Here is a 27,522-nt window from a genome sequence, read left to right as displayed (position 1 = left end):
TCCCGGAGTCTGGCCGCAGTCGCGGCAGTGGTGGCTTCCCGTCTCCAAAAGTCGCCCTCCGACTCCTCGTGCCGCGCTGCTCGCCGGGCCAGTCCGGAAACAGGTCTTGGAGCCCCGCACCACTCCCGCTGGTTCCCGAACGCGGATCCCTTCTTCTGAGAGTTGCGAGCAACTTTCCCTTGTCCCTGGCGCTGCAGCGGCTCGGGGACCGTGGCAGCCGCAGGTTTCTGAACCCCGGGCCACTCTCCCCGTGCCTCGGCTTCGCGCTTGTGTAGATCGTTCCCTGTCTGGTTGCACGCTGGGGATCCCGGACCTCGATTCTGCGGGCGAGATGCCCCTGGGACACATCATGAGGCTGGATCTGGAGAAAATTGCCCTGGAGTACATCGTGCCCTGTCTGCACGAGGTGGGCTTCTGCTACCTGGACAACTTCCTGGGCGAGGTGGTGGGCGACTGCGTCCTGGAGCGCGTCAAGCAGCTGCACTGCACCGGGGCCCTGCGGGACGGCCAGCTGGCGGGGCCGCGCGCCGGCGTCTCCAAGCGACACCTGCGGGGCGACCAGATCACGTGGATCGGGGGCAACGAGGAGGGCTGTGAGGCCATCAGCTTCCTCTTGTCCCTCATCGACAGGCTGGTCCTCTACTGCGGGAGCCGGCTGGGCAACTACTACGTCAAGGAGAGGTCTAAGGTAGGACGCGCTCGGCGCCCTGCCGCCGCTGCCCCCGCGGGGACGGGAGGCACTCGGAGTCCGTTGTGTGTCGCCTTCCCAGGGCTGCAAGCGAACTTTGTTTTTTAACCAAGAAGTCAGCCTGGTTTGTCTCTACTTGCTGCTTCCCCCCACCCCTCGCCCCAGCTCCTCTGAGCGAAAGTCCACGTTAAGGGGCTCAGGTGAATCATGATGATGACCTTCTGTTGACTTTGAAATATTGGCTGTTGTGGGTGACAAAAGTCAGACAAGCTGTGGCTTTGGTCCGCTTTTAAGACAAGAGGTTCTCAAAGATCCAAAGGAGGGAAAGGGTATTAGAAACACTGGATCATCTGAGAGTCCTTATGATCTTAAATACGTACTTTAAGGCCACCTAATACTGCCCTTCATTGTGGTCAGAAGAGATTTCTACAAAAGCACTCAGAATTCTGGAGGCAGTTGTGATTTTGCCATGTGGCAGTTGGTTTGTGGAGTTGGGCAGGTGTGAAAGGGTAAAACTCTACTTCTGAATGCTGCTTCTGCCCTCTGGGACCCAGCACATTGTTAGACCATCTTCTTGACTGAAAATTCTCTCCTGGTGCTGAGCCCTACACCACCACCTTCCTTTTCCTAACTATCAATTGACGGCAAAGTCCACGCAAAACCACCAGTTAAGTGCTCACGAGAGAGTAGTCAAGCACCTCCGGAAAGAAACAGTGTTTTTGTTCACATAGCAGGAAGTGACTCCCTGGGTGGTAATTTATCTTGGAAACACAGGTAGATTGGCAGAAAAACGGGAACATGTAGGTACCGCGATGTTGGTGCATGTACGTTACTTTGGGATAGGCTTTCTCAGTCTTTCCTCAAAGGATAGTTGAGCCAGTTTTCCAGTGGCAATTTTGAGTGACTTGCGCTTGTCTTATGGTGTGGTCAAGGGACATTCAGAACTATGGAAAACTTTTACTGAAACAGCGAAGCAGAGTATACCATGGCGTGAGAGGTACCACTCTCTGACACCTATGTACCACTCTTTGACAATAAATATAGTATTTTTCAAATCAGTCTCAAGACTGATCCTGTCTCAAAACAGACCATTGTTCTCTCCTTTCTCTAATACACGGAGAGGAACACTGAATAAAAGCTAAGTGGTGAGAATTGGAAACGTGTGGGAGTGAAGGGGTGGAGATGGATGAGTGCAGTGGGGAGTCGTAGTTTGTTGTACAACTTCCAAGCCAAGAGGCCATGAATAGAATATCTGAAAGCATCGTTATTAATGCACCCAAGTAAAGTACATCTTAGAAGATACTGCTTTCTAAATTTTACTTTGGGGAAAAAAATTACCTGTTAGCTGAACTCTGTAGAAGATTGATGTTAAAGTGTTTCTTCACTCTTCTTCCATTGTGTTGGTGGTGGACTAGTCATGTGTCTTTGACTAGTTTGGTTTTTGCATTAAATGACCTTGCTGTCTTCTGTGGTGGGGGTGGGTGGGGGAGGGGAAGGGTCAGCCTCAGTGTTGCTGAGGTGCTGGTAGTTTTACCTGAAGAGCAGACGACTTACTGGGTTTTTGAATATCGCTTGTAAACTCAGGTGTTAGCAATTTTTCTTCATCATTCTAGGAGCCAAATTTGCTCTGAGGGACGTCAGAATTAATTGGTATAGAAAGAGGCCACTGACATTGAAAGTTAAATATTTTTATTTAGCTTTGACTTAATGGATAGGGATAGGATTTCAGACTAGAATTTAACTCAAGTGGAATGAAAAACACTGTGTAAGGGTAAGGGAAAGAAAGATCTTGTAGATATGATTCATCAATTTTAGATTATCTTTTGGGTGGAATGAAAAACTTTTCAGGTGACCCTGTCAGAAGGTGATCATCAGTTGAAAAGAAAATTTATCCTGTCCCACCCCCAGATTTCCAGGTTTACTTTGGCTGGTTTGTCACAAAGCTCCCTGCCCTTTAGATAAATCACCTTTCGATTGGAATATTCCCTGGCCAATTAGAACCAAATGCAAACCAGGCTTGAGCAAACAATTAGTGTAGCTAAATGTTTTTTAAGTGTGCTTTGCTTGTATACAGAAGTCTCCTTAGTGATATCTTGTGGTCTTGGGTTTCTTGTTTGAAGTTCATTATTAAAGTCATCATAGAAACACTTTCCGTTTCTACATGATTTATATTGGTTTCACCTTAATTTATTCCTTCTTTTTCTTCACTCACTTTTTATCCCTCAACTGAGCTCCTTATTTTGTGCTGCTTTCCAGAGCACTGACAGAGACCCAGTTTACTGGTGCATCCTTCACACATGTTTTCAAGAAAAACTAAAGTTTTAAATTTATTTATTATTATTTTTTTGAGACAGAGTCTTGCTCTGTCCCAAGGATGTTGTGCAGTGGCGTGATCTCGGCTCACTGCAACCTCCGTCTCCTGGGTTCAAGCGATTCTCCTGCCTCAGCCTCCCACATAGCTGCGACTACAGGAACGTCACCACACCCAGCTAGTTTTTGTATTTTTAGTAGAGATGGGGTTTCACCATGTTGGCCAGGCTGGTCTCCATCTCTTGACCTCATGATCTGCCCACCTCGGCCTCCCAAAGTTCTGGGATTACAGGTGTGAGCCACTGTGCCTGGTCCTTAACTTTATTTTTAAGTTTTAATTAAGGATATTTTCAAACACACATAAATATAAGAGGCTAATAAGCTCCCATCACCCAATTTCAACAGTTGCCAATACGTACATTTATTTTAGACCAATTGTTTTTTAGCTACTTTAAATTTCTTGAGGTTTTGCTTATTCGTGCACTTACCTAAATTTGGTTTGTTTTTTTGGTTCTTTGCTGGACTTCGAAAGGTCATTGAATAATGTAATGTTGTCCTTTATCTCAATGAAGCAATAGCAAAGGCATTGGGAGTAAAACAGAAAGACACACTGGACCTAAAATTGAAATTGTGGAAGAATATAGAAAGAAATATTAGATGGTTCCGCTTCCTGCCAAGAAAGTGGTTAATGGTCAGAATTTATGTACCTCGTCTTTGCCGGAGAAAATTCCAAGGGTGTTGAAAACCCCTTGGGAAGTGGTTGCTGCAATGTACAGCAGTATGGCGCCCCCTAACTTCACGCATGATCATTGCTTTCAGGCTAGCAATGGATTTATCTGCTACTCCCTTTTGGAGATTCTAGACCATGTCCAAGATAAATATTGGTCATATTTTGCTCCTTTTTCTTTGGCTACCTAGATCTTGAAAAATGGCTGTTTTCCAGAGAATGTATAATTTTTAGAACCAAAAGTCCCACTGTAGACTCACTAGTTAGTGATGCTAATAATAATAACTACCTTTTATTGAGCAGTTTGTATTGTCTGGCACTGTGCTAAGCATTTTACAGATGTTATCTTGCTTAAACTTCAGAAACACAGCCTTAAGCACATTGAGTGATTAAATACTTTGCCCAAAGTTTCAAAGTCAGTGGTAAGAAACAGTTTAAGTGGGGGCTACCAGCTTAGGCTCAGTGTTACTAACCTTGTGGCTTTAGGCAAGTTGCTTGGTTTACACCAGGTGTAAAATGAGGGGAAATAATGCCTTAAAGCTGTTGGGGGAAGAAGCATTAAATAAGATGATGTATATGAAATTTTTAGCAGCATTCTGAGCCTTCATCAGTGTTTTAAGTCTCCAGAGGGGAAATTTGGGATCCTAACCTAGATTTGTCTAACTCCAGAGACTGTGTTCTTTCCTTTTATTCTCTCCTACTTCTGACTTTTCATTTATTCAGCAAATGTTTATGGAGTGTTCACCCTGTGTGGGGTACTGTGCAGGGTGGTGGTGCAATGATGAACGAATTTATACTTTTGTATACTTCGAATTGTAGGATCGTCTCATTCACACTTGACTAATTCTCAGGCTTAAGAAAACCCTCAAACATTGAAGTGGGTCAGTTGAATACATCTGAAGAGAAAATGGAGTACTGCGCTGATGTTTTCCTACTGTTATTTTTATTTATTTTTTGAGACAGAGTTTTGCTCCTCTTGCACATGCTGGAGTCCAATGGTGCAATCTTGGCCCACCGTAACCTCCGCCTCCCAGGTTCAAGTGATTCTCCTACCTCAGCCTCCTGAGTAGCTGGGATTACAGGCGTGTACCACCACGCCTGGCTAATTTTGTATTTTTAGTAGAGATGGGGTTTCACCATGTTGATCAGGCTGTTCTTTAACTCCCGACCTCAGGTGATCCGCCCGCCTTGGTGCCTCCCAACATGCTGGGATTACAGGTGTGAGCCACCATGCCCGGCCCCTACAGTTATTTTTAGGAAAACATTTATTGATAGGGTTTGTTTGTAGGATTCCTGACCAGACTAGCTCTGGAAGATGGCATTGTAAGGACTGCATTGTGAACAGACAGATTGGTCCTCCCCTGGAAACAATAAAGAGGAATGATGAAACAGCAAAACATTTACGAATAAAAGAAGATGTGTTGCAAGGTGGTATGTTTATTCCTTGCTGTTGAGCAATAACAGTTTTGGCCCACCCTTCTCATGTGAGGTCAGGAATATACATTATTTAATGGAGCTTATCATGGTTGCAAGCTACTTTAAGGGAAAAATGAGATAATGTACTATGAAGTGATCTCTCAGGACCCAAGTGCAAGAAATGCAGCCAGGGTTCTCACAAGCTTAGAGGTATGAACTAGGAACCAGAAAGTCCTTAACATCCAGGACAGCTGGTGTGTTCTTTTCTCAGGAGCCTCAGGACCTCCATCTTTGCTTCCCTGCTTTTGCTCTTCATTTCTTCCCCTCTTTTCAATCCAGCTTTTGCTGCCCTCCCGTGCATATGGGCTCAAGATGGCTGCCCCACAATGGCCACCTCAGCCTTTAGTTCCAGATGAGCAGAGACTTGAGTAACATTCCCGAATCCCTATTTTCATTGCCTGGGAGAAAGTCGGATTGTCTCACCTTGGCTCAAGGGACCTATCAGCTGTAGTCAGGCACGGTGGGAGGCATGTGGAAACCATGTGTCACAAAGATGGTTGCCAGGGCCCATGAGAGTTATAGTTTTTGGAGCACAGAGTTTGAGAGCTGGATACCATAAATGGTATCTCTGCAATTAGAATCTTAAAAATCTATCTGTGAATAACGTATTTTGGGGAGAAGGAGTGCTGAGTTTGAAGCTCTGGATCATCTTTCTGTAAGGATGTAAGGGATTCCTATAAAAGCTTCTGTATTAAAAATAACTTAGCTCCTGGAGGAAGGAAATTACTCCACAGTAATTTACAGAATACAGCCCCAGTGACAGTGAAACAAGTCTCTCCAATGGGCAAGTTTTCATGGGGATTTTTGTCTACTTTGTGAATGACAATTGGAAACAAAGAAGGCAGGAGGGTGTGTGTGTTTAATTTGTAATTTCTTTTGCTCAATTTTGGGCCACTGGCCACTTCACTATAACCTTATCTGCTTCAGTGAAGTGGATAATCAGGGATATCGATTTAACTCATTTCCAGATGACTCAGTGCTGTGCACTGCGGGAGACCTGTCCGTGGATGGGGGAAGGGAGGTGCCGAGTGATTATAAAACCACCTGAAGAACTAAGCTGAGAATTGAGTGTAGGGTGCAGTGGTTGTCACCAACTCTTTCTCTTTTTCTGGTTAGAAAGTGCACGTTTACATTCATTAGTCATTGTTTTTCTTTGGGTTTTCTCCAATTTCTCTGTTGACTTAAAATGAAGCAACCAGAACAAGTGATCAAAACTATACAGGACATTAATAATATGGGTTTTTAGGGCTAGAGAGATATTAGAAATCACATCTATCCAATGTCTCAGTCATTCAGCAGTTGTTTTCATATTTGGAGAGATGATATCTTGAGCAGGTCCTTGGGAAGGGATGGGTAAAATGTACTTTAATAGAGAAGGGGTGGCCGGGTGCGGTGGCTCATGCCTGTAATCCCAGCACTTTGGGAGGTCAAGGCGGGCAGATCACAAGGTCAGGAGTTCCAGACCAGCCTGACCAACGTGGTGAAACCCCATTTCTACTAAAAATATAAAAACTAGCCAGGCATGGTGGTTTGTGCCTGTAATCTCAGCTACTCAGGAGACTGAGGCAGGAGAAGTGCTTGAACCCGGGAAGTGGAGCTTGCAGTGAGCTGAGATTGCACCATTGCACTCCAGCCTCTGTGACAGAGCGAGACTCTGTCTCAAAAAAAAAAAAAATAATAATAATAATAATTAAAAACAATAGAGAAGGGGCTACACTGTCTGGAGTTGGTCCATGAGTCAGATAGACTGGGCCCAGGGTCAGTAGGTTAATTCAGTGGCATCACCATTTTATTTGGGAATTTTAAATATAATTCTGACTGTAAATCGATAAACACCCTTAGGTGGAGTTTATGCAAGCCTGTCTCTGCATTAGGCTTTGGAGTATCATGAATTATTTCCCTTTCTAACGTTTCTGCTTCAGCTCAAGCAAAATTGGTAAAATTTTTCCTGATTCCTGAATCTAGCTGGAAAAACTTGTAACTTCATAAGTAACAAATAGCCCTCCATTTTATGACCCTATCCCAAGAACACACCGTGTGTGAAAGACTTCTCTGAGGAAGCTTAAAGGTCAGGGTGCAGTTCTACCCAACCTCTAATGAGCAGAGTTTAAGCACCCCCAGCATCTTGTGCATTTCAGGATAAAGCTTGGAAGGTTGCTCACCTGTGGGCCATGTTTGGTTTGGCAAGGCCTCTGCTTTTGACCCAACTTTGCAGCCGTAGGTAAATTAAATTACATTTTGATCTGTGCCCACTGAAGACCAAGGAGTAGCTTGCAGGTTAACATTATGGAGAAGGTTATTAATTTTTTGTTAATTATTACGGCAACAGACTCGACAATTCCTTGGTAGCAGCACTTTGTAGCTGTTAACTAATATTGCTCTAAGAAACGGGTGTCGCTTTTCTCTAGTGTTTGTCAAATGCACGTGTTCTGACAGTAATGATAGTTCAGATGTATTTTGCTGGGCATCTGCCAGGGGTGCCCAGCGGGTAGCTGAATCCAGAGGCACTGGAATTGTAAATACAACAGACAAATCATTTTATGATGCCAGACTAAGGAGTTCAGCTTTGGCAGATTGCCAGGAGCCGTTGATTTGGCTCAGATTCAGTGCTATGTGTCTGTTTGCCAAGCAAGATTAGTTGTCTTGGTTAATTATACATAGAATTTGTACCCCCTTTCTCTCGATTATTTCCATCTTAAACCAGTATGACACTTACTTTAATTTTGCATCTTGTTTCGATATTGATTTGTGAGTGAGTTTCTGTCCCTGTTTTTGGTGAGTCTGTAGTGACTACATGTTTTCCTGCCCTGGTCCCAACACAATCCCAGCCTTACAGACCCTGGGTTTGCTGGTGTATAATGCAGGCTTTCAGATCTTGTATTGGATTCATTTGGTACCTTGTTACTTAGGGTTCTCCGTGTTCAGTACAGTGTCAATACCGCCTTATTAGATCAAGCTAATTTTTGATTCTTTAGAAGATACAATGATTCTCAAGTTCTGGAGTACATGTGCCTATCTCATATTAAACATTATTTTTTCTTTCCAAAATGAGGCCAAAATACTTACTGTTGCCATACAAAAATAATTCCAGAATACAAAGATTCAAATAATACGATAGTAACCTCAATTCTTTGTCGGTGGGAAGAAGACAAAATGAAAAACTCAATTCCAGGTGTCAGTAACATCTCTTTTTTATTCTAATATGAGAACCTGAAGTTGTTTTGAAGTTGTTAGGATAATTGCATTTGAGCATTGCTTGGAAGCTGTAAGGATATACTGTTTGGGACAGTTTGTACATCTTAAGGAGCTTGCTCTGTGTTCTCCAGACACTGAGAACAAAGATTCAGCCCATGCCCTCCCTCCAGCTTCCTTCTCATTTCTACTCATCTATCTGGTCATACCTGAGGGACCATCATTCAGAAATCTCAATGCCACCCACATGACTGATGAGTCCTTTTTTTGGGAAGGGAAATGACTTCTTTAATGTTCATATTGTTTTGCAGGTTAAATTGAATGACTGGAGTGGAATAAATAAAACCCCTTTTATTTATTTTTATAGAGATGGGGTTTTGCCATGTTGCCGAGGCCTCCTAAAGTGCTGAAGCTACAGGTGTGAGCCACCAGGCCAGGCCAACAAAACCCCTTTTAAACACAAAATATTGAAGACTCAGGCAAGAACATGCAGTATTGCTAGTGAAGGGCCTATTGTGCTTTTTTTATTTAGTTTTGCTTTTTAGATTTGCTACAGAACCTCAAGTTGTCTTTTTTTTTTTAAACTAAATTTTCTTCCCTTTCTTAGTAGAAAAATCCTTGAGGGGGGAAGTTTTTTTAAGTAACTTACTGTAACCATAAATCACTTGCCGTTGGTTCTTGTTCTCCCTGTAATCCATTTTATGTACTTTCGCTAGAGTGTAGTAGTCCCAAACCCAATTCTAAGCATGTAGTCTCCGTGCTTAAAACAAAATAATCCAAAAATCCAATCATGTTCTTTCTTCATTATCTACTGTACAACACTGTAAAGACTGTAAACTTAGCCAGCATTGACAGCCCTCTATATCTGACCACATCTGACCTTTCTATACTTACTTTCCCACCACTGCCTTCCTTTCCTCCCAGTCCCTGAAATGCCAGAAACTAACTTGCCAGGCATAATGAGCTTCCCCATTGTCTCCCACTCATCAAAAATCCATCTCTACCGCCTTCTAGTACCTGTTCCCTGAAGTCTTCCCTTCTGCTCCCCAGAACTCTGGTGGCTCAATCCAGGCTGCCCAGTTCCTGGGTTTGTTGGGCTGTTTATGCTGCCCACCGTGTGCTCAGAAATTCCTTGAATGCAGAGACTGTTAAGCTTTGTATATACTTTTAGTGCCTAGAACAGTCCCTTGTACTTCATAAGTGCTTGTTGGCTTAATTTCATTTGAGTGTTAAAAAAAAAGCTAGAATTTTTTTTGGGGGGGTGGGGGGAATGACAGGGGAAGATGGGTGGCTGCAGCTCGGTCTCTAATTTGATGCCTAAGTATTTAAATATTTTATTAGAGTGACATGTTATATGAGAACATCTCAAAGGAGGACCTTACCTTTGTTAAGTTTTTTTTCCTCAGTTTCAAAATCCTAGGCTTCACCCTAGAAATACCTGAGTCACACCTGGATCCTGGCAGCTCATACCTACAGGTCTGGCTTGGAGATGCCAGGGCCGTGAGGCTTAGGGCCCCAGATTCTGGTCCTAGCTCAGCCCCTGGCAAGTTTCATGGTCTTCCATTTCTACTTCTTTATGGATGAGTTAGATGCTTGTTTTCATTTTTGAACTTAAATTTGGTCAGCACCTACCATTTGACACTAGGATGGACACTTCAGATTTTATTTCATCTTCCTATGATCTTGGGCAAGTCAGTTCTCTGAGCCCACTTTCATCATCTATGACGTAGGCACAATAATACTGTATGTCTACCTCTAGGATTATAAGGCATTAAAATTGAGATGACATTTCCATTTGAGAAGGAAAATAGTTGCTTTCAGTGCCTCTTATTTGATTCCTGGAGAGAGCAGACTCGCACCAACATTCAACCCCAGTGCTGATATGACAGTAATCCTCAGAGGCAGAGGCCCACACAAAACAGCAATGCTAGAAAGTTACAAATGGAAAGTTTCCTGCCAGCTTCAGGAATGACACTGCAAAGCTGGTGCCAGAAACTGCCAGAGTAATTCTCCTCATTACTGCTCTACCCACCCACTTTCAGCTCCCCAAATTAATTAGTGCAGTTGACTAATTCCTCTTTACCTTTATCATTTAGGGTGAGGCACTGCACAAAAACTCTTGACTTTGCCATATAGGGTCGTTGTTCTCTGTGGTCTCTGGATAAGAAGCATCACCATTATCTGGAAACATGCAGCAAAATCAAATTCTTCAGCTTCTCCCCAAACCTCCTGAGTTAGAAATTCACACGTTCTCCAGCTGATCTCATACATGCTAAAGTTTGAGAACCATTGAGTAAAGTTAATGCGTTAAGAAGAGATTAGATAGGGATGGTGACGTATCTTCCTACAGTTTCCTTGTTAACAAGAAAGTCAGATGTCAGTTGATCAGACTTTAGATTATTTATTGCTAAAACTAAAAAAACAAAAAACAGATTTTTAGTTCACTTGGGAAATCTTTGAGAAAAATCTTCATGTTGAAACACACACATTTATAGCCTATTATTTGTACCAATATATTTAATTTTCCAGAACTAGAATTGAAGCAAATTTTGGAACCAGTTCCCTCCTGTTATGGTGAATGGAGGTGAATGTCTGGCCTTTGGCAAGACAACTGCATTTGAGGCCCATGTGGGCCCTGTAGGGGCTACAGAGAGTTTTTGGTGGGCTTGAGGTTGATCTGCACTGGGAGTAACCAAAGCAAAGACAAGACAACTTGTACAAGTAGGGTCAATTTTCTTGGCCTCTTGCCTTTGTTAAAATTCCCCCTTTGGACCTTTGAGTTTACAGACTGAATACCAAGCATATTCTTTTAAAAAATATTCTTGCAATTTTTTGTATTTTGTGATTTTTCTATCACTCTGGAAGGGTGATAGGCAAGGATGAGGTAGATGGAGTCAAATATTTCAAGTAGAACCAAAGATCTTAGTTCCCTCAAAAATGAGGTGGGGGTGAATTTGCTAATGTTAGACATTAGATAAACTGAGTTGGTAAAGCATGACTTAAGACCTCACACTCTTCAGCCAGACCGACTGGGTTCAAAAAGGCAACTTACCCAAGCTCTCTGTGCCTCCATTTCCTCATCTGTAAAATGGAGATAATGTTCCTACCTCATGTGGTTGTTAGGAAGTGTGAAGCAGGGTCCGATTTGTGAAGCACACAGAACAGTGTCGGGCACATAGTAAACTCTATACAAATGTTTGTTTAGTAAATAAATATAGCCACTGAATTTCATGAGTTCTAATCTACGCTGACTTGCTGTGTGTCATTTCTTTCATTCAGCAGATCTGTTTTTCCAAGTGCTGAAATGCATATGTAGGTTTCTCTTGTTTTAAGATGATTGTTTCAAGGCATTTTTCATGATGTTTTGATTGGTAACTTCATTTTTTGGTACATTATCCATTAATAAAGTCTTATCTTACCAATTATTTTGAGTTATGGATTCTTTAAGTATTTTAGGATTAAGTTCAGATGAAAATTTCAAATACTCCATTCTCTGATGGGCCTGCAGTCACAAGTATTCTTTGTCTCTGTTATGCTCAAAGCCTTTAGAGAGCCATAGGTGATGTTTCATTGTTCTGATAAGGCTGTTTTCTCATATCAAAGGAAGTTGAATATTGTGTTTCTCTAAAGAAATACCTGTGATAACTTCTAGGTCCATAGGGTAACTTCTAGGGTTAATGACTTCTACCAAGGACTTGTGAGCGGTGTGACTCAGGGCACACACTGCTGCTCACCTTCCCAGTAACCAGGAAATTAAACAAGGTATGTGCAAAATGCCACCTGGCTACATGAATTCTCAGGAAACAGCAGCTGTTAATATTTGGGGAAAGGCATCAGAAAGGAAATGGTTAAATGCGTCTCGATGTCCTTATCCCTGGGCTGGACTGACCTTTGCTGATTTTATAATTGCGAGGAAGCCTGGTTGAAAACATTTCTCTGGTGACTGGGGTAGCGATGGGGGAGGGGGATGGTTCCCAATGTCCGTTCCCAGCTTAGGCTGCCTGGCGGTGTGCTCGGGTGTGGGCTGGCTGCCACCCTCACGCAGCGCACGTAGCCCTGTCACTCAGCCATCACCCTGCTGGCTTAGAGCCAGTCCTCCACGGGAAGGGCGGCCTGCCCAAACCCAAACACCCTGTATTAATATGGCGATGTCGCCGGGCCTGTTTACTGTGCCTAATTGCATGGGCTCTGGCTGAATCCCCTCCAAGGGGAAGAATTAACCACAATGCAGAAAGGAATGACAATAGTCTCTTAAATTCCTGGCCTCTGAGCCTTTCAGTGGCTTCTTGGGGGAGGGTGATTCACTCAGAAAGTCGTGCATGAAGTGCGGGATCTCCTGGAATAGAATCTTGATCCAGCGCAGTTCAACTTTAGAGGCCTTTGAACCCCCTGGACTTTTGTGCAGACTTCTATGTGTGCATGCATATTTCTTACATCATTTTAGTGTAAGAATCTCAAAGGGCTATTGTGCCTGGTAGAACGATCATCACTGACCCAGGAGAACTGGATGGATGCTTCCAGGCTCTGGGTAGTTAATGATCCTGAAGCTAGGACCAAGTTCATCTGAGGACAGGTTTTAAAGTGAAGATGGTAAATTGTCCGCTATTCAGGCATGGTGCTCTCGTCTGACCAGGAGGGTGTGGGCAGACCCACTTCACTAAAGCAACCAAGAGTCGGTTATTACTTCTTATTTTTTATTTTCAGAAGTTCTGAAGTTTCTACAGTATTAGAAAATTCAGGTGTAGGTGTATGATGACTGTTGTTCCACCTTGGGAGGGAGGTCATGTGTAGCGTTCTGGGTAAGCAGGTTCTGCGAGAGGAATTATTTTTAGTGTGGATTTAGGACAAATGAGGAAGGCAGAAGTAGTCTACATTATGGAAATAGAGTAGTAAAAAATATTTTCATGAATAATTTGGGGTGTATTGAAAGGATTACCTACCTGACAGGGATTTGTCTGGTATTCTGAATCTTCCAAATGATCTGGTGAGATGGTGAAGCTTTGGGAAGGTGAACATGGTGGCTGGACATGGCTTGTGTTATGGCCCACCAAAAGTGTATTTTCTCTTTCCCCCTCATTTCGTTAAATCAGTCTGTAACTAGAGGCACTAGAAGTCAGGAAATAGAATAGCTAGGCTTGCTCTTAACCAACAACAAAGATAACCAGCAAGATGCCAAGATAACTGATGACAGTTGACACAAAATTTCCTGCCTTTCTAAGAGCTCACGTTAGCCACAACTATTTTCTTCATGCCTGTCTAGGTGAAGTTTGAATGCATAAAAATTCTAAAGCACTTTTAATACTTACTAGTTAGCACTGCTTCATCATCACATTGAGACCTTTTTTGTGCAATTCTGTATAAAGGATAAATCCAGCTGGCAGCAAATGTGAACTTTGTGTCAGTGACATTTTCTTAAAACTTGGAGAAAGCTTTGCATAGTTGCCATCGTCTTGTAAAGAGGCCCTGCGAACATTGTTCTGTAGGAATTTAATTTACTTGACAAGAGTAGATCCCACAAAATGTCCTTGAAGATCACATATCCCTGGACAAGGGAGATGATAGAAGGCTAAAGTAGTAATTCCAGTTTGCTCTTCATGTCCTCCAGATTTACGTGGCAAATGATTTTTTGAGTTCTTTTCTCTTACTGCTTGTCAGAGCCAAGTGGAAAATAATGGAATTGGACATTTTGGCTTAATTTGTCTTTAGATTTTTTTTTTTTTTAATAAAACTTGTAAAGAGCATGTCTCTTTCAGGTTTTTTTTTTCTCACTCCAGCCTTTCCTCCAGTATGCCTGCATATAGCAGTTTGAATACCTAAAGGGTTTTTCAGTTTTTCTTTCTTTTTAAATAGGAGAATTTCAGTTTTAGAGCTGCCACTAGCACATATAGTGCCTTTGTTCCAGTTACTAATCCCCTTTCTTCTCCCTCAGATGAATTACCAACTGGGGCCCCTACTTCAGCAGGGTGCCTTGATGAAGGCAGGACCTAAAGTACTAAAGTATGTGATCATGGGGATGCCCTGCCCACTGGCTGCAGTCAAGGTGTGTGTTAAAATATGTGCTGAACATAAACTACCCAGAAAAATAGCCCTGGAAGTGCAGCCTTTAGCTCCTCTACCCACAGCTGACTAAAAACATTGGCAAGTTTGTCACCTAGGCTGTTGTCACCCGAATATAAATGAGACCCATTTCTGGCCAGAAACCTCAGCTCTCGCATTCTACATTGTGATGAGTTGCTTGGCTGTTTTACCAAGCAAAAGAAGGTGCATGGTCTCATGTATTTCTTCCCAACTCTTATTTATTTATTTACTTATTTATATTTTTTGAGACAGAGTCTCGCTCTGTCACCCAGGCAGGAGTGCAGTGGTGCGATCTCGGCTCTCTGCAACCTCCGCCTCCCAGGTTCAAGTGATTCTCCTGCCTCAGCCTCCTGAGTAGCTGGGATTACAGGTGCCCGCCACCATGCCCGGCTAATTTTTGTATTTTTAGTAGAGACAGGGTTTCACCATGTTGGTCAGGCTGGTCTTGAACTCCTGACATTGTGATGCACACACCTTGGCCTCCCAAAGTGCAGGGATTACTGCGCCCAGCCCCCAACTCTTTACACATCTAATTGTCTGTGTTGTCGTACCTTATGGTGAAGAAGGGAAGGATCCTGGGTCTCTGTTGCTCTGTACTGGGTGGACATGGGGGAAGGACTTGATGGAGCGAGGTATGAGGATGCAATGGAATGTGGATGGCATTAAGGATGAGGCATTGGGACAGGATGTGTTTGAGTCTGGTGGAGACAGATGGGGAAGGTGCCCACTCAGCAGCTGTCTCAAAGTAGCTTCACTTCTTGGAAGGCCTCACACAGTGATCTCAAAATATAGCCTGATATATGTATATGTATATGTATTTATGTATGTGTATATATATTATATATATATATGTATTTATAGCCCTGATTAAAAAGTTGGGATCAACAATATTTAGGAGAGTTTACATAAAAATCTGATCGCCTGCTACTCTCATAAAATCGGAAGATTTGCTTTCATTGAAAATAACAGCAAGTGCCCTCAGTGTAGGTGGCATAACACACACTCCAGAGTTCTGACTCATGTAGACCTGATTGGCTTCAATCATTTGTTACTGGCAAACATCGAAAGCTATTTTAGTTTGCCAGTCCTGGATTCAAAACTACAAAACACTTAAGTAGAACTGGATCTCTGAAGAAGAGACATTCTACAGCTTCAGTTGAGAGGAAGACAAACATAACACATCATCTTTAAAAATAGCTAACATTTATTAAGCACTTAGTGTGTGCCAGGCTATGCGCTAAGCATTTTGTGTGGATTATCTCCTTGAGTCTTCATAAACCCATTTCACAGATGAACAAACCAAGGTGTAAATAAGTTAAATGTAGATTATCCCATACTTAGGTTGCATTTTATTTAAAAGTACGCTTTGCTCGAGACCCTGCTTACTTCAAAATGAATCCTTACAGAGGTTGGCTGGTATTTCTCCTTAGCAGCTAGAGGGAATCTAGCATTTGTCAGTAGATCAGAATACTAATTTAAAGCTCCTTCAACCACATAGTTTTGTTTTGTTTTTTAACCACATAGTTTTGAAATCATGCTATTTTCAACAAATCTTAAACAATGGATTTTCATTTATTGCAAATTTTGCAAATAAAATGAGATGTAATTAATACTTTAATTTGGTGAGTTAAATTTTGTATAAAATGCCACTTTATTATAACTTGTTCAAGACTGAGTCATACTAGCGAATCTGTCTCACATCATGAGCAATTTAAAAGACATTTCTATGAAAATACATGTTGTAACTGTTAGTAGAGAAGTGGTAAGTCTAACTGCAGGGTGGGTGTGTACCCCCTTCTCACCTGTGGGTCTGAAAAAATGATCATCATGGCTGAGTGGATGGTGGAGGTCATTGATGCTGAGTTTTTGAAATGGTTTTTACATGTGGTCAAGCTGCGGTTGATGGCATTCAGGAGCATTCTGTTTAGGCATTGGAATGGAAATCCTGGACTTTTATTTTTCAACTTTACCTTTGGACTTGATGAGATAGGTGGTTTTTTTGTTTTGTTTTGTTTTTTGTTTTTTTTTTTTAATGAAGTCAGCTTACTGGTAACTCTTACCAGAACCACTGTTTCCTTTTCCACCTGTGGCATTTGGGGACCACATTTTTATACTGGGTTTTGACTGTTACGGTTCTATATATCTATATATATTCAAAGAATACATATACATTTCTTGTCTGGACATGGCTGCATACATGTATAGAGCACATATTCTGGTCTAGAGCCAGTCTGGGCCTGCCTGATTCACCTCTCCACTCATTTCTTATTGCTACAGAGCTAAGGAGAGGCCTCTGGGAATGGGGATGGTGGGAGGTGGGGTGGGTACACTATATAATGGCAGTGGACAGAACGGTAAATGTGTAGGGGGACACGTGGATTTATCAGCATATCCAAGAATAGAATTATAGGACTATACTGTATTTGCTGCTGGAGATGACACTAAAGTGTTAAACTTCTGTAAATTTCAAATATTAATCTAGTCAGGAAGTTTTAGAAAATAAAAAAGCGTGTACTAAAGTAGGCATCCTCTTGATATGTGTCAGTTTATTGCTTGGCATGTTTGTTATATGATCATTAAATTACTCTGGCCCGTTCTTTTAACAATACAGCATTGAAGGCTTCTCTTCTGTTAAACACTAAATCCCTTCCCCAGCTTGATGAGGTTTAGATAGCAACTCAGTTGGATGGATCTGCTTCCGGAGTTTGTTACTGCCCCGTGCACAAATTGGCACAGAAGTGAATGGCTAGTTATTGAAGTCAGGCTTGCTTCTCGGTGCATCCTTAGCCTCATGGTTTTAGACCCTGTCAAAGACGAGCAAATAGTTGGGAATGTGCCCAAGCAAAGACCCATCTCCTATGGCACTCATCCAGAAAACACACTGATAAAATTGGCCGAATGTAGCCTCAACTGGCCCACTGATGCTTGAAATGATTTCCTTCCATTGTTTCCAACTTGATGCATGTGGTTTCTGGAACCAGGAGAGAGGGTGAATATTCACTCTGGCCAGAAAAATTATCTCTGTTCCTCCCCTTTAGGCAGACAGATACTTTGCTGACATGTAGGGGTTTTGTCCTAATAGTAAGTCCTCTGGAATTGGCTCTTTGTCTCTGTTTATTTTATAGATGCAGCATTTAGTAGAGGGCGTGCTTTTGTGAGTCTGTATCCATCTTTTTTTTTTTTTTTCAATATTTTAATCTGACCTGAGTTCTGAGGCAGAGAAACACTCCTTAATGACCTGAAGAACGATGTTGCTTTTTCAAGGGTTGATGCTTAGATCAAGTCTTAGATCTTCTTGGGCCTTTGACAGATGTGTAACCCAATCCCCTCTTTATAGGAAAGAGACAGCCTGGGACCACAGTTAGTTGCAGAGTGAACTATGGTAGGCATCCAGACCACTGACCTTTTCCTTAGAGAAGAGCTGTTTAAGCATATAAGATTATAGCATTGATGTCGTACTTTTTCTTTTCAGACACTCAGTAGGGGGAGCCTGAGATAATAGGGAATCCAGCCTGTAATTGTTTGTGGCTTAAGCGACTTTCATTATTGGCTCTGTGGTGGCTCTTATAATCCTAATAGCTGCTTCCAGGGGTGGGTAATTCTTTAGTCATTATAGGTGACTTTATTTATCTCTTCTCTTGCTAGGCCCTTCAATTCTGTTTGCTACCAATCACCCTTCCTCAAGCCATGCTTTGCTTAGTGGTACCTTCATTTGTTAAATCTTTATTGCTGATGTTGCCTCACAGTTTCACCTTCTGAAAGATGCTCAAGCTAACAGCCTAACTTGAGCTCTAAGGAAGACATTGCATTGACATTTTCATGTTCAAAGGCAGGATATGGGGATTGTTTACTGCATGAGGATATGAAGTTTGAGAGAGGTGGTGATTTAAGCTTTAAAATTGTTGTAAAGTCAAGTTACTATTCTGCCTTATTATCGATCTGGTATGCATGATCTAGTATGCAAGGTGTGTGATGCCTAGTTCCATGTCATAGGTGCAGAGTTTCATGCTACTATTGAGAGTGACTCGGCAGCCACGTTCAAGTTGATTCATTGAACCACTAGCCCATTAGCTTGGGGCTGTACTCAAATGGTCATTTTACCAATGAAGCAATGCTGCCATTTATCAGGAAATCTATGGCCTGGATCCTTACATGCATGTTTGAAGATAGGTCTTTTAAAATGACAGAAATAGCTATTAATCTTGGTAAAATGTGAATTTACTCTTTAGAGAAAGAGCCATTCACTAGTTCATTGATTTATTTATCACATTTTAGATGGATACCTTCTATATGTCAGGCACTGTCCTAGGTGCTAAGAATACATCAGTGAGTAGAACAGGAAAAAAAATCCCTGTTCTCATCTTATGTTGTTGGTTCCAATATTTTCCTTACACCTACTGCATCCCTATAAAAAATATTGTTAAAACATGGCAGTATCCTGTGAAGAAAAGAACTGGCTTTCTATACTTTGCCTTCTTCCCTCTCCCCACTCTCTGTTACAGTTTTTCCTGTGGAACAATTAGAGGTTTGTTTTCTCTAATAGTAATTTTCAGTAGGATTTTTGGTATGGCTTTCTACTTTATTCTTCCACCTGATTGATACAGGTAGCAGTTAGACAAAGAGAACTTCAGATTATCACCTGATTTGATAATTATCAGGAAGAAGACATGCATTAAGAAACACATATTAAGATACATGCATGGCTTTTTTCCTGAAAGAAATCTCCCTGTGTTGTCTTTGTTAACAAGTTAGGGCGTGACTTCCTATTGATCTTCCTCTATTCCTTCTATCCTAAGCATTTTATTGAGTAAGCCTGACCTTTTCCTCCTTTGGTGATTGGTTCTGTCACTTTGTGTATGCAAGTACCTTTAGCCATTGTTCTGAAACAGTGTGAGTGATTCAGGGGCACTTGCTAAGCAGTCGTAATCCTTGAACTCCACACCTAGTGACTCTGATTTTGTAGGTCTAGCATGGGAAACTAGAAACTGCTTTTCCAAAAAGGAGTATTGAAGAAAGGCAGGGCATCCAAATAGGTTACGCAAATAGGGCATGTAGATAGGTTACTTTAAGAAAGACTATATAAAATGTTCTAGAACTTTGGGAATATTGTTGAACCACTTTCCACTGGACAGAGCCATAGTGTGACCTGGCCATTACTCTTATGCACAGAAGGGTCCAAATTTATGTACCATACATGAAATTAAGAAGCCAGCAACTACCTGTAAATGTCACATAGCACCCAAGGAGACTGTGTTACTTATCTGCTCACCAGTGGGAGGAGAAGATTGTCTGTCTCAGCTTTGTTAACCAGCTTTCTTGGGATTTCTCCATAGGCAATGGTGGCTTGCTATCCAGGAAATGGAACAGGTTATGTTCGCCATGTGGACAACCCCAACGGTGATGGTCGCTGCATCACCTGCATCTACTATCTGAACAAGAATTGGGATGCCAAGGTACTCTTGAATAATGGGAGTAGAGTGTGGGGTTAAAAACTATAGGAAAATGATTCAGATAACTTAGAGGAGAGTTTATATTGAGTTCATAGTTGCCCTATCTCCCACTGATGAAACATTTCTATTTCCACTTCATAACCTCCTGCGACAATGGAATTAGTACTAAAGTTGTTAAGAAGAAAATAATGAAGTTAATTTGGAGGGGGATAGGTAGGGTGATTATTAACCCTACCTCTGAGAAGGGTGGTTGATGAAGGGAAGGTAATTTGATATTAGGATTAATGATTAATTTTTTTCAGTTTAAATCAGAGTTGCTCTGACTCTCAATGCAGAATAAGATGTACATTTTTTCCTCCCAGAAGCAGCATTGGGAAAGTTCCACAAAAATAGAACTGTAGGATATAAAGCCATCCCCAAGAGAGATTTCCCACACAGTCCTCTCCCTCAGGGTGATATGTCTCATTGATGGCTGCTTGCCATGGCTTACTATGGTTTGTGAATGCCAAAGGCTTTGTGGCTTATTTTTGTATTATAGAACTTATAGATAGATGGAGATATGAAGCCTGGTTCCATGCTTACAGACATTTGTGTGGACTCTGTATGCTTTCCGAAAGTTAAGAATGATTTAGGAGTCTGAAAAGTCAGATAACTTTTCAAGCTTATTTGGCTTTTGAACCTTCTGCATCTCCATTTCCTGTTCATTAGGCAAATACTGGCTGTCATAAAGCAATAATATTTTATCCAGAGTCAGAAAAACGAAACTTGGGAAACCATTGAATCAGTGAAAAGGCCTATCTCTTCTCCCTGTTTGGTAACATCTCTGGAATACATTGGTAACATGACTGGAATACATCCATTAGGTCTTCTTTAAAATCTTGAGAGGTGCTAATAGAGACGAGAGAATAAAGTTATCAGATTGGTAATGACAAATTGGAAGGTCTGCAATCATTCAACAAATGTTTGAGTTCCTGCTAGTGTCAGTCATTGTATTATGAAGAAATATTGATGTGTGAGGCCTGAACTCTACACTGAATATGGTTATTCTAGTAGGATGAAATAGGTTGACATGTAAAAGAAAAAGTAATTCAAGGAAAAGAGTGATATATATCATAAAAGGTGCAGATTAGGTGGTCTGAGAGTTCAGAAAAAAGAGCATGTAACTTCCAACTAATGAGGTCAGATAGGAGTTAAGGGAGTTCAGAAGAGCTGTAAATTCTAATTGAAGGGGAAGTTACGTGTGACGATTTTCTTAGAAAGTTGTTAATGGTTAGATGGAACCATGTGAAATTGCTGTGTATTTTTTTTTTTAAAGTCAAAAACACTCAAATATTAGCAAATCTGTATGATTCAGTCTAATAGTACTCTATTTTACGTCCATGGGCTTTATGACTGTGGGGGGCGGTGGGAATGCTTTTTTTGGTTTAAGGTGAATAAGGAGATATCTCTAGCCAAGTTTGGTATAAAATTTGGTACAAAGTGGCCAGGCATGGTGGCTCATGCCTATAATCCCAGCACTTCCGGAGGCCCAGGTGGGTGGATGACCTGAGGCCGGGGGTTCGAGACCAGCCTGACCAACAGGGGGGAACCCCATCTCTATTAAAAATACAAAATTAGCTGGGCATAGTGGCACATGCCTGTAATCCCAGCTACTCAGGAGGCTGAGGCAAGAGAATTGCTTGAACCAGGGAGGTGGAGGTTGCAGTGAAACGAGATCATGCCTCCAGCCTGGGCAACAAGAGTGAAACTCCATCTCAAAAAAAAAAAAAAAAAAAAAATTTGTACAAAGTATGAGGTTGAAGTAAAAATCTGGGGTACCATGCATTTGGAGTGGTGGTTAGCAGGTGGCATGTTTCTTTTTTTTCTTTTGAAACGGAGTCTCCCTCTGTCGCCCAGGCTGGAGTGCAGTGGCCAGATCTCAGCTCACTGCAAGCTCCGCCCCCTGGGTTTACGCCATTCTCCTGCGTCAGCCTCCCAAGTAGCTGGGACTACAGGCGCCCGCCACCTCGCCCGGCTAGTTTTTTGTATTTTTTAGTAGAGAGGGGGTTTCACCGTATTAACCAGGATGGTCTCGATCTCCTGACCTCGTGATCTGCCCGTCTCGGCCTCCCAAAGTGCTGGGATTACAGGCTTGAGCCACCGCGCCCGGCCGGCATGTTTCTAAATGGGGCTGAAATATGGTTGTCAATAAACTACATGAGAGGTAAGAAGTAATCCCCCTTCTTTGTGTCTTTAAGCTACATGGTGGGATCCTGCGGATATTTCCAGAGGGGAAATCATTCATAGCAGATGTGGAGCCCATTTTTGACAGACTCCTGTTCTTCTGGTCAGATCGCAGGAACCCACACGAAGTGCAGCCTTCTTACGCAACCAGGTAATAGCCGGAGCCATGATTCCTCTTCCGGAGTTCGTTGTATAAACCCTCGTTCCAGAGAACTCTCTAAACATGTGTCCTGTGCATGTGGGGGATTGATCACACCCCATAGCTGATAGCAAACTTGTTTGGAGTCTACAAAAATTAAAGAGGAAGCTTTGCATTCTTTAGCATACCAAAGCTAACCTCAGTTTGAAAGTACTATTAACAAGTTGTTTTCTATTAGGTGAGTGTATTGGATTCCAATTTCTCAAGAGTATTTTTCTCTTCTCTCCGTTCCTCCTTTCTCTTACCTCTCTTTCCCTTTTTTAAAAAAAACCAAATGTTGAACTATGCCTAGAGAATATTGGCTGTCACATATCAGGAATTCTGTCTGGTTACTTTGGATGAGTTTACAAGCCACTAGTTGCAAGCAGAGAAAGAACCTTGAGAAACGAAAGAGTAATTTGTTTTGACTTTCTCTTTTTGTCTATTCCTTGGTTTGAAATTGGCTTGGGCTTGCTGTATCCATGGTCCAACAGTTGAATGTTTTATTAATCTTTTCTTTATGTGCACATGAAGATTCTCAGAGTAACCGAGCACCTTAGTATTGTTTAGGACCGATCTAGACAATCTTGACAAAAATCTTCATTTTCAATTCTGCCTCTTATTTCCTTTTGTCTCTGTCTAAAGCAATAAACCAGGCAGCATTGGAGGGCTATGGAGTGCAGCTTATACTGAGACTAGCATTCAGGGGCAGGAGGAGAGAGTTTTGATAGGATGATGATTAAAACCTGACAAGCCTAATTAAATTAAGATCACATGTGTCCTCCTCCCGAAATCACACAGCTTAGCCCTAAACCCAGTTATATATTAACTGCCACATTGGAATATCTTCTAGATGAGCAGGGAACGAATTCTACCATTGAAGTCAGCTTTTGTGTTTTATGGAGTATGTAACTAAACCCTGTTGTTTGTGGCAGAAGTCTTTGGTTATTCCCCAATATCATGATGACTGGCCTTACAGGGAAAACATTAGCAAATGTTGATGAGAAGCCCTTGAAAAAAACTCAAGTGCTGTAGAAATTTCAGTAGCTAATAATCATTACGAAATGAAACTTTAAAAAAAAACCAAGTATGAAATGGCTCCCATTACAGTCTATCCAATGAATGGGATAAAGCAAATTAGTGGGGATGCAGTAGAAAGCTCTGGGGCATTATTATTATTCAATTGTAATTTTGCCTCAATGTCCAAAACTAAAGAAAGCAAGCCAAGAGTTTTAAACATACTGTGATTTACATAAGTCGTTTTTCGAAGCTTCACTCAAATGTCATCTCTTCTCTATGTTCTCGCCACCAACTTGGGTCTCCCAGTCTTTAGCAGAATGACTGCCTTCTAGTCCTTTCTGTAGGGACCATGTTTACCTGTTACATTATTGCAAAATCACCTGTCTCCCCTACTTCGGGCCTGAGATCATAGAAGAAGATCTGATCACAGGGTCATTTGAATTCCTAATGCCCAAGAAAATTTCTGGCACATACCTGGAATTCATTATGCATTTTATTACATTGAAATAGAATTAAAACCAGAGAAGTTAATTTTAAATTAAAATCCGGGTAGACAGGCTGGGCACAGTGGATCACACGTGTAATCCCAGCACTTTGGCAGGCCGAGGCGGGCAGGTCAAGAGATCGAGACCATCCTGGCCAACATGGTGAAACCCCATCTCTACTAAAAATACAAAAATTAGCTGGATGTGGTAGCGTGCACCTGTAGTTCCAGCTACTTGGGAGGCTGAGGCAGGAGAATCGCTTGAACCTGGGAAGCGGAGGTTGCAGTGAGCCGAGATCGTGCCTCTGCCTGGCAACAGAGTAAGACTCCATCTCAAAAAAAATTAAAAAATTAAAAAAATTGGCCAGATGCAGTGGCTCACGCCTGTAATCCCAGCACTTTGGGAGGCCGAGGCAGGTGGATCACCAGGTCAGGAGATCGAGACCATCCTGGCTAACATGGTGAAACCCTGTCTCTACTAAAAATGTAAAAAATTAGCCAGGCATGGTGGTGGCCACCTGTAGTCCCAGCTACTCGGGAGGCTGAGGCAGGAGAACCTGGGAGACAGAGCTTGGAATGAGCCAAGATTGCGCCACTGTACTCCAGCATAGGCGACAGAGCGAGGCTCCATCTCAAAATAAATAAATAAATAAAATAAAATAAAAATAAAAAAATAAAAAAAATTAGGGTAGACTTATAATAATATGGAAAACTTTAAAAGTTTTAATGTGAGATTTATAGGACATTTGTGTTTTTAGTAGTAGCATTAAACCTCTTTCCTTATATCTGCTTATCTTTCACAGATATGCTATGACCGTCTGGTACTTTGATGCTGAAGAAAGGGCAGAAGCCAAAAAGAAATTCAGGAATTTAACTAGTATGTATCTGATAATTTTCTGTGACTTTTGATCAAGTTAATCCTTGACTTTTATTCAATTTTATATATTTTTAAACATGCTCTGTTCAATCTGTTACAGCTTAACTTTATATATAATGACATCTTGATGGGTTTTATCCTGAAACCTTGGCCTTAGGGCTCTTAGAAAAATCAGAAACAATGCAAGGGGCTTCCCCTGAGAATGCCCACTGAATGTATGATGGTTTATGATAGATGGGAAATAGTTAACTTTTTCTTATTAGTGTTAACTAGTCAAATGTAACATTAAATTTTGCCCATGATTTTTGGCATATCGCAAAGGAAATGTAATGGAACCCAGTTATGATGGCAAAATTTATTATATTGGGTGAGACTGTGACTCTCAGTATAACAGCAGGGCTCACGTAATATAAACTGAATATAACATATTCCTATCCCATATAACTCATATAACTATTCCTAATATAACATATTCCTATCCCATATAACTCATATAACTATATAAACTCATATAAGTATTCCTATCCCATCCAACCAGTATTAGAAGGCAGCATTTCCCAAAATATGTTGCATTAAAACACAAATCCTGCCAAGTTGGTAAATTCCTGGTCCCAGAAATGTGGGAAATGTTGCATACTGTATGCCTGTCTTAAAGAGTCACAGTGCTCACTAGCGTATTAAATCAAGGCTCTAAGAGATCCTGCAATAAGGACACATATATAACATTGCCTAGCCCATAGCCCATTTGGACTGTATACCTCTCAAATACCAAAGTGGTCTCCAAATTGCACCCAGGATATCTGTTTGTTTTCTCTTCCAGATGGCTTCCACTGCTTAACTCTGATATGTGAGTGAGGCCACATTTCATACAACTTATGCTCAACACATTAGCCCAAGAGGCCAATGCTGGATGTAAACCCAAAGTTCCTCCACAATCTGTGAGGCATATGGAAAAGATCCCATTGCAAAGTCAAGAGAGGATCCTTTTGCAGAGCTCTATTAGGAGGCTTATATAAGATGGGAAGTGTTTACTGGAGGCTTTTTGGTGACATCTGTGACATAAAACTCATCAGACCTGACTCCATACCCTCTTTATTCTCCTTTCTGTCCCCAACCCAGGGAAAACTGAATCTGCCCTCACTGAAGACTGACCGTGCTCTGAAATCCGCTGGCCTTGTTCATTTTAGTAATGGTTCCTGAATTCTCTTAAATTCTTTGAGATCCAAAGATGGCCTCTTCAGTGACAACAATCTCCCTGCTACTTCTTGCATCCTTCACATCCCTGTCTCGTGTGTGGTACTTCATGTTTTCTTGCCAAGACTGTTGATCTTCAGATACTCTTTGCTAGATGAACTCATTTGCTAACTCCAGAAATTCCTGCAGACTTCCTACTCGGCCAGCGGTTGAACTGATAGATTTGGTAATACTGACTATCAAGAGAAGAGCCTAGGAGCATAGCGAGGGAATGAACCTTACTTGCACTTTATGTATACTTCCTGATTTGAAAGGAGGAGGTTTGTAAAGAAAAAAATGGAGGGGGTAGATGCCACAGAGAGGCATCATGGAAGTCTTAACAGCAGGAAACAGAGAAATCTGTGTCATCTGAACAATTTCCAGATGTTCTTAATCCAGGGCTGTTGGGCTTTCTGGAGAATTATCACAACCTAATGACATTAATACCTCTAGAAAGGGCTGCTGTCAGAGTGAACAATGTATAAGTGTCCCATGGGGCAGACACTCCTTTTTTCCCAGTCGTGCAACCTGGATTTTCTGCCTCAGCCCCATTTTGCTGAAAATAATGACTTTCTGAATAAAGATGGCAACACAATTTTTTCTCCATTTTCAGTTCTTACCTGGGAACCTAATTCCCCAAAAACTAAAAAACTAGATATTAGTTGTTTTGGTTGCTTTGTTGGAATGGAATTTGAATTTAAATCAAAGGAAAAATATCTCCCTGGTAGTTTTGTGTTAACCTCTGATAACTGTGGAAAGAGCTAGGTCTACTGATATACAATAAACGTGTGCATCTTGAACAATTTGAGAGGGGAGGTGGAGTTGGAAATGTGGGTGTTCCTGGTTTTTTTTATTTTATTTCAGTTTTCCTTTTTAATGAGCTCACCCTTTAACACAATAAAAAACAGGGTGCTGTATTTTAAAAAAGGAAATGGAAATAAAAAAAATCTCAAAGCTATTTGAGTTCTTGTCTGTGCCTAGCAGCCTTTCTTCACCCACTTGGCTCTCCAGATCCGCTGTGGTTGGCAGTATGGCCAGAATCATAGAATTTGCTAGAACTGTGGAAGCTTCTACTCCTTCAGTAAGCACAGATCGCATTGCCTCAATAACTCGGTATTGAGCACGTATTTTACAAAAGCTACTTTTCTTAGTTTTCAGTACTACTTTCATGTTTTAAAATTCCCTTTAATTTCTTGCTTGAAAATCCCATGAACATTAAAGAGCCAGAAATATTTTCCTTTGTTATGTACGGATATATATATATAGTCTTCCAAGATAGAAGTTTACTTTTTCCTCTTCTGGTTTTGGAAAATTTCCAGATAAGACATGTCACCATTCATTCTCATGACTGCTGTATTTTGTTATATAGTAATAGTTACCACCTTCTCAATTACTACGTAATTTACTTATTTATTATGTTTATTGTCTTGTATCCTTTCTCTAGAGTGTAAGCACAATGAAGACAGGAATTTTGTATATTTTTAACCAATGCAATATACTCTCAGCACCTAAAATAGTGCCTGGAACATAGTGAGGGCTCAGTAAATACTTGTTGAATAAACTCAGTCTCCTACATTAGCATTCTA

General features: G+C 41.5%; 1 protein-coding gene across 1 annotated transcript; it reads left to right on the top strand.

Annotated features, from left to right (window-relative positions):
* On the top strand, positions 1-27,522 carry EGLN3 (egl-9 family hypoxia-inducible factor 3). Its single transcript, XM_011941872.1, has 5 exons — positions 1-688; positions 19,805-19,924; positions 22,159-22,295; positions 24,630-24,703; positions 25,823-27,522. Exons 1-5 carry the CDS (start codon positions 332-334, stop codon positions 25,852-25,854), a joined length of 720 nt encoding a protein of 239 aa, XP_011797262.1. The 5' UTR covers positions 1-331; the 3' UTR covers positions 25,855-27,522.

Source organism: Colobus angolensis, unplaced genomic scaffold, assembly GCF_000951035.1.
Source record: "Colobus angolensis palliatus isolate OR3802 unplaced genomic scaffold, Cang.pa_1.0 Scaffold202, whole genome shotgun sequence".
NCBI classification, from domain to species: Eukaryota; Metazoa; Chordata; class Mammalia; order Primates; family Cercopithecidae; genus Colobus; species Colobus angolensis.
Note: the sequence above shows the minus strand (reverse complement) of the source record. Positions and strands in the feature narration are given on the sequence as shown.

Excerpts from the sequence above, each read along its gene's own strand:
- EGLN3 (XM_011941872.1), top strand. The coding sequence starts at position 332 with ATGCCCCTGGGACACATCATGAGGCTGGATCTGGAGAAAATTGCCCTG. Across the intron at positions 19,925-22,158 it reads ACAAGAATTGGGATGCCAAG|CTACATGGTGGGATCCTGCG; the intron begins GTACTCTTGAAT and ends TGTGTCTTTAAG. Across the intron at positions 24,704-25,822 it reads GAAATTCAGGAATTTAACTA|GGAAAACTGAATCTGCCCTC; the intron begins GTATGTATCTGA and ends TCCCCAACCCAG.